At 46.3% G+C, this 18,276-nt stretch overlaps 1 protein-coding gene across 1 annotated transcript in view; it reads left to right on the top strand.

The window, feature by feature from the left end:
* The first annotated feature begins 273 nt into the window (after nt 1–273).
* Nucleotides 274–18,276, top strand: part of SYNPR (synaptoporin) — a 108,314-nt gene continuing 90,311 nt past the window's right edge. The window contains exons 1-2 of the mRNA XM_086470297.1: nt 274–291; nt 388–453. Coding sequence (XP_086326423.1) covers nt 274–291; nt 388–453 — 84 coding nt within the window. The remainder of the gene's footprint in view (nt 292–387; nt 454–18,276) is intronic.

The following is an 18,276-nucleotide window of genomic DNA, read 5'->3' as shown; positions in this document are numbered from 1 at the left end:
ATTTAAAAAGTAGGGGAGCGGCGGGGGAAGCAGCGCGGAGGCGCAGGCCGGCGCGGGGGCCGCGGAGCGGCTCCGCGGTGGGGGGGGGGGTGCGGGGTGTGGGGGGGGGGGGCGCCGCGGGGCGGCTCCGCGGGGGGGCGCGGGGCGGCGCGGGGCGGCTCCGCGGGGCCCCGCCCGGCTGCTCCGCCCGGCGTGCGCGGGGGCAGCGCCGCGCATCCCCGGCTGGCGGGCGGCTCCGCTCCGCTCCGCTCGGCTCCGCGGGGCTGCGGCGCCATGGAGGCGGTGGACCAGGTACGCGGAGCCTCCGCGGGATGCGGCGGGCGGAGCGGGGTGCGGGGAGCGCGGAGCGGGCGCGGTGCTCACTGCCTTCTCTCTCTGTGCCCGCAGCTCGCCTCCGCGGGCACTTTCCGCGTGGTGAAGGAGCCGCTGGCCTTCCTCAGGGTGCTCGAGTGGGTGAGTCCCGGGGCGGGGAGGGGGTGTCGGGCAGTGCCTCGGGCGCGGGTGGGCTGGTGGGGTGCGGTGGGGGTCGGGGGGGGGGCTGTCCCCAAAGTGCGCGCACGGCGCTGCGCCCCGCGGAACAGGTGGGAGCCGGGCTGGGACGGTGGCGGGGGCTGGGGGCGAGGGGCTGAGGCTGGGGTTTCTCGTCCTACAGCGGTGAGGGGGCTGGGTTTGTGGGTGCCCCCCCCCCCCCGTGCTGGATGTAAGCGGTGTGTTTTTTTAAAAAAAATGGGAGGGGTAAAAAGAAAAAAAAAAAAAAAATCCTCATTATGCATTTAGCAAACTTGTCTCTGGGCCGAGCGGGGAAGGAGGCAGATAATTGGTTTGCGGAGCAATGTCACTGTTTGTTGCTCTGATGCTCATTCGTAGTGAAGTCTGCAGGTCAAATGACATTCATCGCCAGTAGGTCTGCGGGAGGAGAGAGCCTCTCTGAACGGAAAGTTCAGAACATGTCATGGAGGATTAATCACATTCCCCTAACGCCGACTGGCTGGGGAATTATGTAAGCCCCGTATTTTGGGGGGCGCGTCCCTGTGCGGGTGCGTTTATCCACATGTTTGCACCCGCCGCGCGCGGCCCGGCCGCAGGGTGGTTGCGAGGGGGGTGTTTCGGTGGGCTGGGGGCAGCTGCTCGCCCCGGACGCTGTCCCTGCCTGTGGTCAGCAGCCCTTCTCCTCCGCTGGGCACCTCGAAGCACCAGGTCCCATGGAGGCGGGTGATGGGGATGTGGTGGTGCCATGGGCTTGGGACGAGTTGGCCCTGCAGCGAGGTGACCTGCACGCGGAGGATGGACAAGGTCCTTTGTGTTCCTTGCCCAGAGCTTCTGCAAACCCACCCAGCCCTGCTGCTGCTTCTTCTGCCTCAAGGAGGAGTCAGGACATCCAGGGGTTGAGCCCCGGACACCAGTCTGAGGGTGCTTCAACCACTGCAGCACTCCCCACAGAACAGAAGAACGGGGAGCACAGCTATTTCTATGGTTATCTTTTGACTATCGGCCCAGTGAAGCTATGTCTGGTGGTGATTAGGAAGCAAGATCCTCTGGGAATGGCTCTGGGCTCAGGAGTGTGGGCTGTGCCCTCGAGGAAACCATTTCCCCCCTGTGTGTTGGCGTCCTCAGGACAGCAAGTGGGAACTCTTTTTCTCTTGGCAGTTTCCGAGGTCTGTAGCTTCTTCCAACAGCTGAATATAAAAGCTGCCTTTGTCATGATTGAAAGCTACATGTAGAACTCTTCTGGCCGCTCTATCTGCACATTGCCTGGTTGTATATATATAAATGCACGTGTGGCTGTATGTAAACAGAGCTCTTCTGACACAGCAGAGATTTATCAGTTCTTGGCAATAAGGGAGTGCAGGAGAAGGGTGCAGAGTGTGTTAACTTTTAAGATGATCTGGAGGGTCTGGGATATTACTCATTCCCTTTTTGACGTGTATTCATGTATGTGTAAGTAGAATTAAGCACGTTTTAGTGTATGATATCTCAGAGTGTGGCAGACTCTTTTCTAATATACTTGGAAGGCTTTTTGGATTACCCAAATTCCACCTCTATTTGCTTCGTCTTCTTGCACCCATCTTCCTTCTCCTCTCACCGTGCCTACCAACTGCTATCTACCCTTCTCTACCATCTCTGGTCTCAACTAAGCATCCGTCTCTCCCTCAGACTCCTTTTATCAACCTAATTATCATTTTAAACTTTAAAAAAAGACCAGATGCTCCAGCCGATTTTGTGTCTGCTTCCACATTCCCCGACAGGCTGCGCTTGATCAGAACAGTCAAATTGCACCACTAATTGCTGGATTTACAGCTGTTTTATTTCAGGTGTTAAATGATATGTGAGTGGGGGTTTTATGTAAAAAGTGCTGGTGACGGTGGAATTTATTGAACCTGCTCTTAATGCTGATGAGTTTTTTCAGTGCTTTACAGTAATCACCTGTCAGAGGGTGTGACCGGTGTCATGTGGGTGATGTGGCAGCTGAATCATAACACCCAGTTTTACAGAGTGTTAGGATTTGGGAAAGCAATTGCAAGTAATTTTAATGTTGTCTTCTTTTGGCTTATTTGTCATCTAAAAGGGAGGTGTTAACTTCTGCTTTTGGAAAACTTAGGCTTTTTTTTAATGCATGTTTCCCAGAAAGCCAAGGTTTGGATTTCTAGTGTGAAAAGCAAGCAGGTAGGACACAGAGGTGGGGAAAGCCCTTTCTGCAATCTAAGAAAAGGAAAACTGGCGGTTTTGCCCTTTTGTGTACTATAGCCCATATGCTTCTGATGGCACCTCTGAACACCTCCTACTTGAGTCCTAGATTGCATCTGCACAGGAATAAAGATCATAGCTCAGCTGGTGATGCAGCAATTCTGGGCGTTGGGTGGCTCTTGTGCTTGGGGGGAGGCTTTGTGGTGTTGCAACACAGATGGCAGAGGTGGAGAGGTTCCTCAGAAAGGCTGGTAGGGTGGAGATGGTGTAGACCGAAATGTCCTCAGCTGATCCGGGCAGTCCAGCCTTGAATTTGCGCTCTCACCTTTTAGGCAGTTTGGGTAGGCCCACGGTGGCTCAGCGTGTCTTTATTAATAAACCTCTTGTACAACAGTGCTGCTGAAATTTGTGTATTAAGGAACGCAAACGTTTGCAAGTCTGGAGACAACTGTGGTGGCTGTAGGTTTCTCAGGTGTGAAAGTGTAACTTGCAGAATTATAGGTGTGCAAATTCGAGCTTAGACATGGCCCTCTGTCTTGAGGAGGAGGGACTTTATCTGACCTTCTTCCGTCTTCGACTTTGAATATCCCCTAACACCCAGAGAGAAGATGCTGAGATAAGACTGATTCTTCTGAATATTCACAGTGCTATAATGTTTTAATTTGTATTTCCCATGCACTTTGTAATCTTATTTTCAGCCAAGAAATTGCGTTTAGAAGCCGTTAAGAGACAATATTGGCTAAAGCCCAGGAAAGGTTAAGTGAAATAATAATAATAAAAAAAAAAAAACCCCAAACTTGTAGGAATAAAGCAACAGTTGCATTTTTGAACTCTATCTTGGTAATAGATTGTGTGCTTTGAGTGTGTGGATCACAAATCTGGGCTGGGAAAGCTGCCCACAGCTGTACAAGATAGGCCCTGGGTGTTTCCAGCTTTGAGGCAACTCTTGCTTCGTGGCAGGCGCTGGGGACAGGGAAAAGCTCTTTAAAAGCTGTTTGTTCTCGCTCCGCTTTATTCCCTTGGCTGTTACTCCACAGATCTTTGCATGAGCAGGGGGTGTCCTTCTGAAGCTACTGTGGCACTACAGTCAGTTCCAATGTCACAAACACGATTACAACTTCCCTTGAGAAACAACTCTCCTATATGCGCACCTGACAATAACGAGTGAGGAAAGGTGAAAGAGAAGAAATATGTTCATTTATCTGCCTGGATTAATTTCAGTCCTGTGACTCCCTGGATGAGTTTAGACCACTTTCACTGGGGTCTACAAAAAGTGAGCAAACCAAGCAAGTTTGTCAGTTGTGGTCTGTTCATTTCACAGTCATTGCCTCTCTGGAGCCCTACAAAAGCAAATTAAGAAAAGCAGGGCTCGGCACATCGCGGTGTGGTGTGTGTGAACTACCTCATGTATAATCAGGTGGTTACCTGCAAAAATATTTTGGTTAAAATGGAAACTTTGTATCACTAGGCTGAGGTTTTTAATTACTTCTGCTGCTTCCTCGAAGTGATTTGCCATAAACAACTTTTCTCCTGCAGACCCAAAGCAACCGGATATTTGTCCAGTTTCCACGTAAAATAACAGGAGCTGCAGTGCTGTCTGTGATGCCTTTCCCTGTAATCCTTGATAAATAGCAGAGTTGCAGAAACTCCAACGTTTTGCAGGTTGGGAGGTGCTGTGGTTGCCTTGCTGGTTATCTGCAGGTGGTTGTTTTAAAATACCATGAAACAAGCTACCTGTTCCGCCAGCTTGCAGCCCTGTCCAGGCTGGTATGGGCACAGGAGAAGGGGGTATTTTGGGCACAAAGACTATACAAGTAGCCCTGTCTAAGCCAGTGCTGCTTGTGTCAGGGCAGATGTGAGTCATTTATGTTGCAGGATAAATCTCGTGGACACTGGGGCTTTTCTTGATACTTCGAAGTGGACCTTAGGATGTTCAATGAACCCAAATGTGCCTGAGGAGGTGTTTTAATTCTTGCCTTTGTGCAGAAGAATACATTCCAGGCCTTGTATGACTGCAGATCATCACTGCTCATGAGCGTATTCATGGGACGTGCTGAAGATTTCCAGAGCGGTGCGGGGCATTTGGACAACAAATCCCCATTCATCTCTGGTTGAAACTGGATAAAGGAATTGCAAGGCGATTTGAAAAATCTGTGTGTACGTGGACCAAGCTAACCTCGCTTTGCTTCCTTGCCTTCACGATGATGATTTGACTGGTGAGCCAGGAAAAGGCCAAGTTGTTGCCAGCCTGGCAAGAGTCAAGCTTGCTTTGATTGTATAGATTCTGAAAGGGTTAGCACCCCTTGTCTTGCAAACAGATGTGTATTTGGAAGGCAAAGGGAATCTGAATCTTGAAAGACTGATAATAAGTCTTGTCTTTTGTCCTAATGCTGATTGCTCATCTGGCCACTGAGCGCTTTTGTTGGATTGCATTTGCATGCATATGAATGGACATAAGTAGCTGCATGCTTTCAAGTGTGTCCTAGAAAAGCCTAGATATCTTGAGATGCTGAAAATAAATGAAAAAAAAATTGAGAAGGTAGTGCTTGCATGAGGCATGTGTGATTAGTAGTTTGCTGTGTAGAGCATTATGGGCCTGAGATTTTACAGTTGCTTGAGACTCTTCATCATGTTTACTTGTGTTTGTTTGGTTTTTGGTTAACCAGAAGACTGCTGTTTCTGCATGAGCAGAGAGTTTGTGTGATGGAGCAGGGTAACCTTGATGAAGCTTAGTGCTCCTCACGGATGCAGGGCTCAAAGAGCTGAGTGTTTGATCTTCTCTACCCTCATATTGAAAGAAAAGCTTTAATAAAAATAATGTTTCTTTCTGCCTGCTGATGTTGCTTATGCAATGCCAGGATCAAATGTTGCATTGACTGCTGGGTCCATCCATCCGTCTTGATATGCAAGATACACAAACACATACGAAAAATGTATTGTCAAATTTTTGATGTCTGCCTTGGGATGTAGGTACCTAGCTGTTCTTGAAAACCTGGTCCCAGTCACTGCCTCAAAGCTCTTCTATGTGTAGTGTCAGGTCGATAAAACATGTGCTACTTAATAAAAAAAAAAAAAGTAAATCCATTTCTATGGTATTTTAATATTGGAAAGGTAATTACTGTGTAACTAACCCTTCTCTGTAAGCTGTCATTAATTGGATGATTTCTTCTAGGCAGCTTAGCAAAATGCATGCAAAGTACACTGCAGCTCTGTACAGACAAAAATTGCCACAGTGAAACAACGGGATGTGAGCGTCCAAGAGACCCGAGCCCTGCGAACAGGCTCTGTTGGTCCTTGTCGTTGGACCTACAGCTTCTGAACACGTATCGGGGCATCGGTAATCTGCAGGCAGGGAACTCTATTGGGCAAGTTATTTTTGTTAGGAAGAACTGGGAGATGGACTTTGCCGTTAGGCATCAGGCTGTTTTGCGTGTGATAGGAAAGATCTGAAAAGTTTTTGTAGTCTCACTGAAGACAGATGTGAAAGCCATGTGTCACGCTGTCAGTGGGACTGGTATAAAGGCAGCAGAAGCAGTAGCAGTCCCTACATGGTATTTTACCTTGTGGTTTCAAAGTCTCAACTTCTGGGAGTCTTGTGATTCTGAAACCTTTGACTTTGATAAACCATATGCTTTCAGATCAGGGTAGCAGAAGAAGGATGGAAGCCCTAAAGACTGGAAACTCAGAACACAAGTGAAGGAGCAGAAAATCTGTCTTGTGGTCCCATGGTTTTACACAGAGTGCAGAGAGCTGGCTGTTCTGCACGCTGTTCGCGTGTATGTTTATCTGTGTGCATATCTTGTTGGAAACTGAGAACTGTGCGAATGTTGTCCCATCAAAAAGTGGCTGTTAAAATGGTACAAATGCTGGTATAGGCAAGGAGGGAAGGAGAAAAGGTCAGCAACGCTTGACCACATTGCAAATAAATGACATATTTCATCTGAGAAGTGCCTGCCATTTTCCACTTAGGTTCACGTTGTGATCGTGGAAGAGTTGATTTTAAAAGGTCACCTGACAATTTATTTAAATCCCGATGATTCTCAAGCAGCCTAAAATGGGACCTGGTATAAACGAGTTATGTAGGATTAGCACGTATATTGAAATACAGTGGTCCAGGAGGCAGGAGTTTTTGAGGTAATGTACTGCTTCTGTGGAAATCACTGGGTGAAACTTGTTAAAACCTCCTCATGGTAAGCACCTTCTTGATGGCAGAATCTGCTGGCATTATCCAAATGTGGCTGTTCAAAGCATTAGGAATAGGAGATGAGAAGAGAGACTCATTAATGCTAAATTTGATTATATATGCAAACCAGATTTCTATGAAAGGAAGAACAAAAACGATCTGACTTTCAAACTAGCAAGAAGATGCGTGGAGATAGAGGGTTCTGCCATTAGACACACACGGTTAAAATCTCCTTGCCAATTTTTATGAGGGAGATGTTTCAGTCATCACTCCTGTAAATCACCATCTGCATAATTGGAGCCCTGGGTAAGCGCCCTGCGTGTTACATCTCCAGATTCAAATGTTGCAGCTGGGGGGGGGGGGCGGCGGGGGGGACAGGCTTGGAAGTGCTTGTGATAAAACCCTTTCATCATTTGGATCCTGTGGGCCCTGAGTTCACCTGGGTTCAGGGCGCTACGTGTGATCCTGAGGGGCAGGAGACCTCCTGGTCACTGGCTGAAGTCTCCACTCTGCTCCGGAGAGAGGACCTCCTCCTGACACAGGAGAGGGGGAGAGGCAGAAAGCGGGTAACGCTGGGCTCTGCGCAGGGCTGGCGATGGGAGGCAAAGTGCTCACGCCACGCTTCTGCAGGCGCAGCTTTCTCCTTCGACATCGAATAAAAGTGGTTAAGTAGCATTATGGTCCTGGGGTGCGGTGTGGAAAACAGCACTTGGCTGGCTGTCCAGCCCAGCAACTGGTCAAAGGGGTCTTAATGGCTTTTACTCTCAGAGGGGATCTGCAAAGTGCTGTAAAGAACGTTATGAAAAGGAACATACAGTGTGGAGGTGCTGCTTCTAAGGTGTTTGTTCCAAGTGGCATATGTACTGCAAAGTGTGACATAGTTGCTAAGGTGACAGCTTGCTTGCTTTTTGGCAAAAGCAAAAGAATACTGAATATAGACAAACTGTAAGCTTTTGCTTTGTTTAATTTGCACAGTTTTATCTTCTGGCCATTGTAGACGCTTCTCAGATTTGTCTTTGGAAGCAGTGTTTTCCCATTCAGAATACTTGACTCAGTTGGAAAAGCTGATATTGCTCCCCATGCTTAAGAAAATGCTTAAATTGCATAAAGTGATGGGGATTTCGATGGTTATAATTGTAGATACAAATTATGGCATTGAAAGGCTTTGGTAATGGCCTTCAGTCAAGTAAGGAAGTATTCTCTAAGAACCTTTTATATAGACAAAAAAGATTAGGTGTTGCCTTATTAGCAGCCTATGGATGCGGGCACATCCATGAGTGCACAGTCCGGAAGATTTTTGCATGTAGTATTTACATGCATTTGCAAACTGCTGAAACATAAGCTGACATGCGTGGTGAGGTGAGAGCACCTGTTGGTCAGGCTCAGAGGTTGGTTGTGGTGAGAGGCAGTGAAATCCAGGCAGGCAGTCTTGCATCGGACAGCTCGGTTACTGCCATGGTTGAGTCTTTGCATAATGCTGCTAGGGGAGAAGGATCAGCAGAGGATTAGACTGACGTGTCCCCTCAAGAGAGGGGGTTTTCCAGATGAGCGGCCGTCTGTGGCATGAAGCAATGTTATGGTCCTCAGCGTGGAGAGGAAAACAGAAAGGTCTCACAAGCCTAATGCCAACTTTGGTCCTTAAAGCAGTGGCGTATGTGCACGATCCAGGAAAAATGGCCAGGAAAGGCTGAAGTAATGTGCTCATTGCCCTTTGTTGTTTTACCTTTCCTTTCTCTGTGATGTTCTAATGGATAAATAAATGTGTTTTTCTGAACAACTGTTCCGTCTGTGCCTTTTCCAAAATGCCTTAGCATCTGGGGAGAGGCAGAGCCTGCAGGAGCTGCTGAGCTAATGCTGTGGGGAGCAGAAAAAAAGCCTGGAGCTTGGGATAAAAGTCAGGGGGAGCTCTGTGGGCTCCTGTTCCCAGGGAAGTGCTGGTGCAGATGTCCCAGCCCCAGGTTGGTGGTGCCATCGCAAGGCAGAAGTTAGTGAGGGTATTTTCAGAGCGACCGGAGATCATAACACCCTACACAGGGGGATTTTTCTGGGGGATCGTGGATGTCTCTTTGGTAACAGAGACCCCGACAAGCATTCTAGGCACTGAAATGTGCAGAGGGGGATGCAGTCTCCTGTTTCTCTGTGTTAAGGAAGCAGGAGAAAAACTGTGGAGCCGGAAGATTTCAATAAAGTATTATACATTTTCAGATGAGACGTGTACAGTCCCAGACACCCTGTCAGAAATAAATCTGATTTGACTGTCTTGCAAAACTCCTGACCTGTCAACTTGATCTTTATTCCGTGAGAAGTACCTGAGCCTGCTGCAAACAGCCTGACTGAATATTCACTAAAAGTGCTCAAGAACCTGAAGCTTTGAGGGTGAAATTCTGCCCAGATCTTGGAAAGGAGTGCTACCTAATGTTGGCAAGATCATTGATACAACAGGAAGGAATTTATAGTATTATAGTAACAGCTCTTCAGGAGCTCTTTGAATTTAAAAAAAAAAAAGTTTGTGTCTGTCCTCAGTCATCACTTTTCATGATGTTAATGCTCTGTCCTCCCGTGTTATTTCTCAGGTGATGCAAATCCAAAGTATCTTTGGCTTGAAGTGATAAGCCTCTGCTCAAACCCTTTGGCACTTGCATATTGGGTGCTTGTATTGGGGCCCCACGTTTGACACTGCATTTGCCAATCTTCCTAATATTAGGTGAAAAGCCCCTGTGGCACCCTAAATCATTTTATACAAGTAGCAAAATCTTCCTTGCCGGGTTCCCAAAAACCAAGGAGACAAATGGATTCTTGATTCGGCCTCCTTGATACGGGCTGTATTATGGCCTATGGCTGCCTTCAGCATCCAAGTCAAAATACCCCAGGATGCTAGGAAATATCTTGCAGTTATTTAATAAGCAAACTTGAGCCTTGCTTGAACTGTTTTCAGAATAATCTTCTCCCTGGCTGTGTGCTGGAGGTATGCTTGAAGCAAAACAAAACAAGTCCTCCATCTGTGTGCAAGTTTAAAACCACGTTGTTGCTTACCCCTGCCACTCCTCACGCAGAGGCAATGTTGCACACAGAAAAGCACTGCTCTGCATCAGGTTTTTACGCATTTAGAACAATCTTTGTATGGAGAGACTGGTGGCTGGGAGCTGTTGAACATGGCAAGCTCACAGCTCCCTGTTGGGACTGTAATGGGGAACGATGCCTGTAGGTGTATATCGTGCCCAGCCCAACAGGGTTAGGTTTGCTGCTGGAAATTGGCTTATTGCTGCAGAATATGGATATTGCACTAATTATCCTTTGGAGTTGTGCAGTTTTTCTAAGTGCTTTTTTAGAGACTGTACTTGAAAGCCAAAGCTAGTGTGGGATTCCCCCACCGCCAAATCCAGCAGCCGATAAATCTGGCAGAGCTCTCCTGATTGCCATCTCCAAGGGCAGTCAGCGTGCTGGGGTGGAATTAGGTCCCGGTTTGAAAGAGCACGCTTGCCAAAAAATTAAACAATGGATGCCTTCCTGTTTAATTTTAACATTTTAATTAAATTCTTTGCTGCCGTGTGCCTTTGATCTCAGCAAGCTGATGTACATGGTGTCTGCTGTTGTGGCGTAGCAGTGTTTTGTTCTAATCTTGCACGCAGACGCAAGGATGCATTTAAGTATGGATAAAAGTGCAACAGCAGCATGCTGCCAAGTCCCGAGTGCATCGCAACCTGACTTTTCCAACTGGTGACTAGAGGCATGTGGACAGGGAGATTATTCACAAGTATGGCTTAATAGAGCTTCTTTCTGAACATATTCTTTCCCCATTTTTAACCTACTTCTGTGAATGGTGCTGCAAGAAGAGTTCCTTGATGCAATTACTCATTGAGAGGGTTGAGGCCAGGAGCTGTGATTTTATTGCAAAACAAAATCAGTTTCAAGTGGGATGATTAATAAAGTTTGAACCCTCAGTCAAGAGAGCAGAAGCAGCGTTGTATGGTGTTGACTGGGCACATCTATTGATTAGTCCCAGCCAAGTGCCCAGTTTGAGAGCGTTTGGCAGGCTGCTGGATTTCTATGCAGCCGTGAAAAATGTGGGTACCGAGCGGCATGTAGCCAAGCAGCCCCACCGCAGCCGGTTTCTAAATGTGTGGAAAAATCTTCAAATAAAGACGTGGTTACGCGTTGTTTCCCCTGCACAACTGGTGGCTGGGCTTTGATGATGCTGGGAGGAGGTAAGCAAGCTGGGAGCACGTGGTATTTTCATGGTAAGGAAAGCTATTAGAGTGAGTTTTCCTCATGTATTATGGCCTGGGGCAGATGATTGAGGAGCGTGGGGAGTATTTGTCTTTCGCAATTTGGGCTATACCTAGATGTCAGGGAAGCATCTGTCATCGCTGCATCAAAAAGAGACTGATTTGGGAAAAGGAATTTCATTTCCTTGGGGGAAAAGTAATTTTTAATCTAAATTTCCATTGGAAACTGGCATCCAGTGCGCTCATGAATGAAGAAATATTTGTGCCAGAAACTACAATATTTTATCACAAAATATTTGTGTAAAGAAACAGTGGTCAGGTCATATTCTCCTCCTCTCCACACCCCACTGCAATGCCGAGGCTTGCTCCTCCTGGAGGAGTCAGTGATGGCTCACACCGAGTGTGACCCTCTTGCACATCGGTGCAGCATAGTCCGGCTGCGGAGCCTGATTTACAGAGCGGGGCAGCGTGAGGGGCCAGCGCAAACTCCTTGGAGGCACAGCGGTGCTGCTCCCAGCGTAGATAGTGCAAGCCCTTAGCACTGGGACTTGCAGAGAAGAATCAGCATTTTTTTTTGAGATGACAGCTTTTTTGGAAGAAGATGAATGAGTCTAAGAAGCAGAAAACGGTTTTGGTGGAAAATTTTCATGTGACTTTTAAGACAGTGTGTGCATATTGGTGCTGTAGTCTATGTGTGCCTAGCCCTTTTTTTGGGTCAAACATCAAGCTTTTCAGAGCTACACAGACCCAGCACAGTCCACTTAGCAGAGAATCAGCAAGATGTGTCCGTAAGCCTCCGTGTTTTGCTGCGCTGGCTCCGTGGGTGCTCGCGCTGCTGCCGTTGCAGCCTGTCACTCGTGGCAGGCGGCTCTGTGGAGAGGGCGCCCGTTCCAGCACAAAATCTGTGCCTGTCCAGATTGCGAGGCCCTGGCAGGCAGCAGGAGCTGGCTTCGCGGCGGGCTGACATATGCAGGGGACGCTGGGTGTGCCACGCGGCAGAAAGCCTCCTGCCACCGCGCGTGGCGGCGCTTCCCGGGGAGGGACGATGCCGTGACCATGAGCTCCTTGCCTCTAGTCCTCCACGGCCCGGCAACAGTCTCCACCGTGGGGACCAAGTGCTGTCACTGCTTTTGGTGGGTTTTTTTCTTTACCTTTTCCTTTTTTTTTTTCCCCATCCCCTTCATTATGGTTTTTTGCTGCAGAATGACAGCAACAGGAGATTGAAACAGGGCTCAGGTCTCATGGCAGAACCGATCCAGCACAGCTTGTGTTGCTGAGGAGTTAAAATAAAAGCTCTTTCTGCCATGTAGCTCACCATGGCTTAGTCCACTCATTTTTAAAAATAGTTTTCCATCTTTTGTTTATGTGCTCATTAGAGCTGGCCACCCATGGGTGCAGCGTTGGTCGTTAATGGAGCTGAAGAGGCTCTGACAGAGCTAATAAATGGTTTTTGTGCAGCTTAGTCCCCCAAAAGTAGTGACTCAGCAATGATCAAACATCTCTCATGGGACAAACAGTTCCCAGCTATTCCCAACTTGGAATAAAACCTGTGTGTCACTGGGCTGCTGGGAGGCAGGGCTTGAGTACCCCACATCTGTATTAATTCTGCACAGAGAGATTGCTAAGCATGTCCCGGGTGTTAGAACGAGAGTACTCTTGCTTGGTTTAAAAGAGGGTTTTTTTTCCTAGGGATTTTTATGCTCCACCCTGTGATGCGCTTTGGGATGCATTCAGCTTTCTCTTCTGAATAGGGCTCCAGATGATGGAAATAAATTATCATAAATTAGAATAGATTGCACTCTTCAGCATCTCTACATCTGTCATTATGTTTCTTTAACAGTTCAGTTTAACATTTATACACACTCTGACAGCAGCTACTGGTGTGTATGCTATAAATATTGGCTTGCAGAAGACATTAATGGAGTTTAGGTAAACGTTTGATGCCGCTGAGATTCTGTTCCATATGGTGGTACGCAGCGAAATTGGATTCAACATGCCATGTATAGTGCTCATGTATTCCCTATAGACTGGCCTCCTGGCATTTCATCAGCTTACCGCGTTACCAAGGAGGTGCAGGTGCCTTCAAAGAGGGAAGTGAGCTTCTTGCAGTCTATTCTGGTTTTTACCACCTGTATTGTTTGCGATGTTTAAAGCCAACACATAGCATGTACAGATGGGAAGGGCCCAGGGAAAAGAGATGTCTTGCAGAAGCAGTGGTCAGGAATTAGGCAATGAGCTGTGGGAGTGCTCTGCTTTGAACATGTTTGAGGAGAACCCATGGGATTTTCTGGCCAAGATGCTGTTTCGTTAGTAACTGAGTAACAGGGCGAAAGCTTTGCATGTTGGTTGGTCACAGTTGCTGAGCCTGCAATTTGTGACTCTCAACCCCTGATGAAACTGTCACCAAAACCACACGTGGGGAGTGTGGCTTCAGGGTTTGAGGAGCCTGGCATGCATCCCACTGACTTGCAGGAGGACGAATAGCCGAGACCATCACAGCAAGAGGCAGGAAGAAATATATTCTGGTTCCTCTGATGTTCCTTCCGTAGTTCAACAGAATTTGGACGTCTCCCACAAGTTTTGGTTTGTTGGTTTGGGGTTGGGTTTTTTTTTTTTGGTTTTACTAACTGCAATGCCTTCATTAGTGTAGCCTGATGATGTGCCTGCCTCCTATGCCCTATTTCTCTGATTTACCCCGCTTTCAAGCTAGTGTGAGGGTAAGAAGTGTGCTGCCTGGCTCGACACTGCGGAGGGGCAGTTGGGGTAAAGCAATTGGGCAGCCCAGTCTCTGCGCCTGATGTGGGGCCCTGGGAAACATCTGGCTTGTGCTAGCCCCGGGGCACATCTGCTGCAGAGAAGAGTGCGGCTGCTTCGTTTGCCCCTGTGTAATGCGATGTAAGTAATGAAGTGACTGTAATGTACAAACTGGCTCAAAGCAGGGCAATCCAAAGAGAAAGTGCTCTTCACACTGTAAATTGCTAAAGGTCTTTATGATGCCAGTGAATTAAAAATCTGAGAAGAAAAAACCCTCCAGTGCTGTAAGTTCAAGATGCATCTTTTAAAAGCTGCTGGTGGGGAGGGGAAGAGATAACTTATCTGAATGGGAATGGATTTAAACTCTGTATGTTGTACAGTTCTGGGTTACTGCAAAGAAAACAGTGTATTCTCTTGTCATTTGGAGAGCTGGAGAGATTTTTGTGTAGACTGAATGGGTTTCTGTGATGATGTTACTCCTTTTGATCTGAATTGTTAGCCAGATTTTCATACCTTTGCAGGTTATTTCTTTTAAAAGAAGAAGTTACTTCAGATGTTTTGGTGATGCACTCGTGTTTATTCGCACTGGCAGTACAGAGGAGCCTGGTGCGCTCCTGCACCCAATGAGGGACACTGAGTCCACAGCCTCCTTCCCCCCTGGCTGAGCAGAAACCCCTCTCTTACCTTTTCTCAAATTTCCAGGTTTTATTGTTGTTCTGACTGCTCATATGTGGTTCTTCTGCCTCAACTTTCCTCCTCTTTCTGGCTCCTGCAGAAAAAGATGTTTTGCAAACCATTCGCAAAATCCTTCCGCCCAGAGCAAAATCTTGCCCGTGATTTTCCTTTGAACAGCTAGTTGTGTCTCTCTGAGCTTGAGGCTGGCATTTATGTCTCTTGAATGATGCTATAAAGGAACTAAACTGTATTTAAAGAAAGGCAGCATTTATGTTTGCCTGATGTTAAAGACATTTTAGCCCAGCCAACAAGATTTCATGGTGAGCCTTGCTCCAGCAAGGAACCCTTCAGCATTATCCAAACTGAAAGAGAAACTGGACTCTGGGGACCAGTTTCAAAGCATTGAAACTCTTTTATCATTGTTTGTTCTATTTCTTTTCTGCGTCTTTTGGCTCTTTGAAGCCTGGATGCTTCAGATCTGGACACTCGGGGTGCAGCCCCTACCACGTAGCTGTGCCAAGCATGAGTTTCTCTGTGATGCCCGCGTGTGAGCATGGTGAATTTTAAAAGGGATGTGCAGCGGGAGGAAATGAATGTAAAAAATCTGCATTGGATCACTTGTCATGAGAATGTCTCCTTGAATTTTTGATTTAATTAATTGCATTTTTAAAAATGTAGCTCTGATCTAGACTGTAAAGATACTCTTGAATGGAGGAGAGAGAGAGAAAGGAGCCCTTATTCTGAGTGGGGTTTTCTGTTTGTTTTCAAATATACATGATGTTCTCATAGGAAATCTGTCTACATACTTTTTCATCAAACCTGCCAGGTTTTAGCTTTCACATAGGACTGATGTTCATAAATCCCAAAGCTATTTCTTTTAGTCTTTCTGTCCCCGTAGTAAACCTGGAGATGACCTATTCCCAGTTCCTACTGTCACCTGTACCTGGCTGAAAGGGCCTTTGGGTAGGACAGGAGAAAAGTCACACTTTTTGCGCTCCAATCAGTGCTGGATCTCAGAGTTTAAAAATATCACAAGTGAAAAACATGGATGTGAGTCATACAGAAAACACAATTTCTAGGGGAATATAAATATCAGAAAAACACATTCTTCAGATGTTTCCTCCTCCTGAGAAGTAGCCGCATCTAAGATTTCTGTTTGAAGTATTCAATCATAAACATCGGTCCCCTGCTGTGAGTGACCACTAGATACAGGAGACGCCTATTAAATGTTAATAGCTAATACTGTGCCAGAGCTACATCAGTCACGAGGGTCTGAGTGAGCTCTGCATGAAGGGAAAAGGCAGAGAAGGCTGCATCTTCACTTCTTGGGTCAAGATACTCCGTCAATCACAGTCTGCAGTAAATGCCTCCCTTCTGGAAAGTTTGGTGCTTATTTTGGACCTAAACACTCATCTACATCTAGCACAACTGGTGGTGTGTTCCAGGACAGCATTTGTCCGTGCTTTTGGGGGAGTGAGCTCTTTCTTTTCTGTCAACCCCTTTGCCCCTCAGCAGCTGGGAGGCTGTGATTTTGTATCAGCTGGGCTTCGTGGTAATTGTGAAGCAAGAGTGTGTTAAAATGCATATGCATTTCCCTGTGTTTTTACAAGATTAATATTTTAAAGGCTATTTAATAAAAAATTACTGAAAATTATTTAAATCTGAGACATGCTGGAGAGATCAGAGAACTTTTATCAACTGTTGAATTAGTAATGTTGAATTAGGTATGAGAAGATCCTTTTTAATTTAAGCGGCTTTTCTCAGGACTTTTTACTGTTTAATATCTTCATTCATCCTTCTAATATTGTTCCAGTTTTGGCTCTCCCTGAGTATCCATGCAGATGTGCACAATGCATATATCCCTGACAACCATCAGGGAGCCCCAAAACCACTTGTCTCAGGGGTACACTTTCCTCCTGTGGATGCACTGCAAAGACTTAGCCCTTCATGGATCATTTCGTATTTATATTTGAAAAACCTGGTTGTGCTGCTCTCTTGAGAGCATGGAGATAATGAGTGCTCTTCAGTGTAGACACTTCAGCATTATCTTCCAAGAATCTTGAACTTAAAAATTTAAACTAGAGATAATGTTTGCATAGTATTTTGCAAGAATGCTACTGTGAGGCTCTGCCAGGGGAGTCACAAATACTGCTTTTTTTTCCTTTGTAACTCTTGGAGTGGATCAGCCTCTGTCCGGTTCGCCTTGATAACAAGCTGCTGTGAGAGCTTAGCAGAGCAATGTCGGTCCTGGTTGCACCAGATGGATCTCATTTGTGTTGCTGTTCATAGTCATGATAGGCAGCAAATGGAGTGGAGCCTGAGGCAGCACTTTGCTGCCTGAAGTTGGTGCCTGATGAATTACGGAGATAAATAAGGCGAGAGTCTGCCTTTGCTTTTCCTTTTGAGTGTGCACATAAGTGTTAGGTGGCCCATGTTTGAAGAGACAATGTGAAATGAGCTTTCAAATATTTCCTTGAAGTTGTCTTAATTATTTCATTATAATGGTAAGGAACAAAGCAGAAGAATCAATACGCCTAATTATTACATCTAAATGCAAGAGAAATTAGCCAGTGAACTCTTCCTTCTCTGGGGAGGATTAATCTTCCTGTGCTCTATTTCAAATGTCTTCCAGAAAAATGAAAGGCTTATCACCTAGGAAACACACGGTCCTAATCGCCCAGGTCTGGCACTTGGATTTGCAGATGGTGAGGGGACTCTTAGTTGGTCTTCTGAAGCACAAAATTAGGTTGTTTTGCTTGTGTTTAACCATTGTAGTTGGAGTTTTGTAGCTGGGTGATTTGAATGACAAACACTAGTGGGGCATGCACCACGCGTCATCCAGGTATGCCTTGGCTGGCTCTGGATGAGCTGGTGGACCTACTCCACTCCAGGCAGTGCTATGTGGAGGGAATGGGTTGGATCCTAATGTGATGCTGTCAACGGGGCAGCGCTAATTAGCTCAGCTTCCCAGCAATGAAATGCTGAATTGAGTTTATAATGCTTACAGAGCTATCTTGTTTACCCTTGCACTGTACAATACATGCTTTTTTGATAGCTACATGAGACTGTGGCCTGATGGGACTTCATTCTTCACCCTTGAATTAGTCACTGAATTGAAATGACAAAAATATTTCCTGCATGCTAGGTTTAGTGTGGCAATAAATTCTGGTTCTAGCTCCTTGCTGTTGACTGTCACCAAGCCAATGATATCTTGTGGTACTTTCTACTAGGTCGATTCTAACAATTTCAAGCTGTGACACAGATGTAAGATGATTTCAGATGAAGGGCTAAATGAATAAATTCATCTTTATATAAAATGTGTTTAACCCCCACCCCCCATAAGGTCTGACTTTCTTTAGCTTTTGTCATTTGTCTTGTGTCATCCTGGTGGAAATCCAAGTCTGGAAGCACTAAGATGTGCTTCCCCAGAATACGACCACATTTTTCCACAGGGAGATCATGCCCAGGAAGAGAAGGGTTAGGTTTATTCCTTGCCTGCAAACCCACCTCTGTATAAAGAAGACTCAGCAGCTAAAATATGAAGTCTGAATAAAAGAAAAAAGGACATTTCTTTGCATAATGCTGGGGAAATCAGCCTTACAGTTCACAAACTGAGATGACAGCTCGCTGTAGGGAAAACTTCAGTCCATCATTATTTTGCATTTTTGGGTTGCATTACTCATGGCAGTTTATTAATTAGTATCTATCTTGCACTCTTTCTTAAAAGAAAAAGATTTCAACTCATTATGTATC

This window comes from Leptosomus discolor, chromosome 9, assembly GCF_034619465.1.
Source record: "Leptosomus discolor isolate bLepDis1 chromosome 9, bLepDis1.hap2, whole genome shotgun sequence".
Lineage (NCBI taxonomy): Eukaryota > Metazoa > Chordata > Aves > Leptosomiformes > Leptosomidae > Leptosomus > Leptosomus discolor.
The sequence above is the reverse complement of the archived record's forward strand: the minus strand, read 5'-3'. Positions and strand labels throughout refer to the sequence as shown.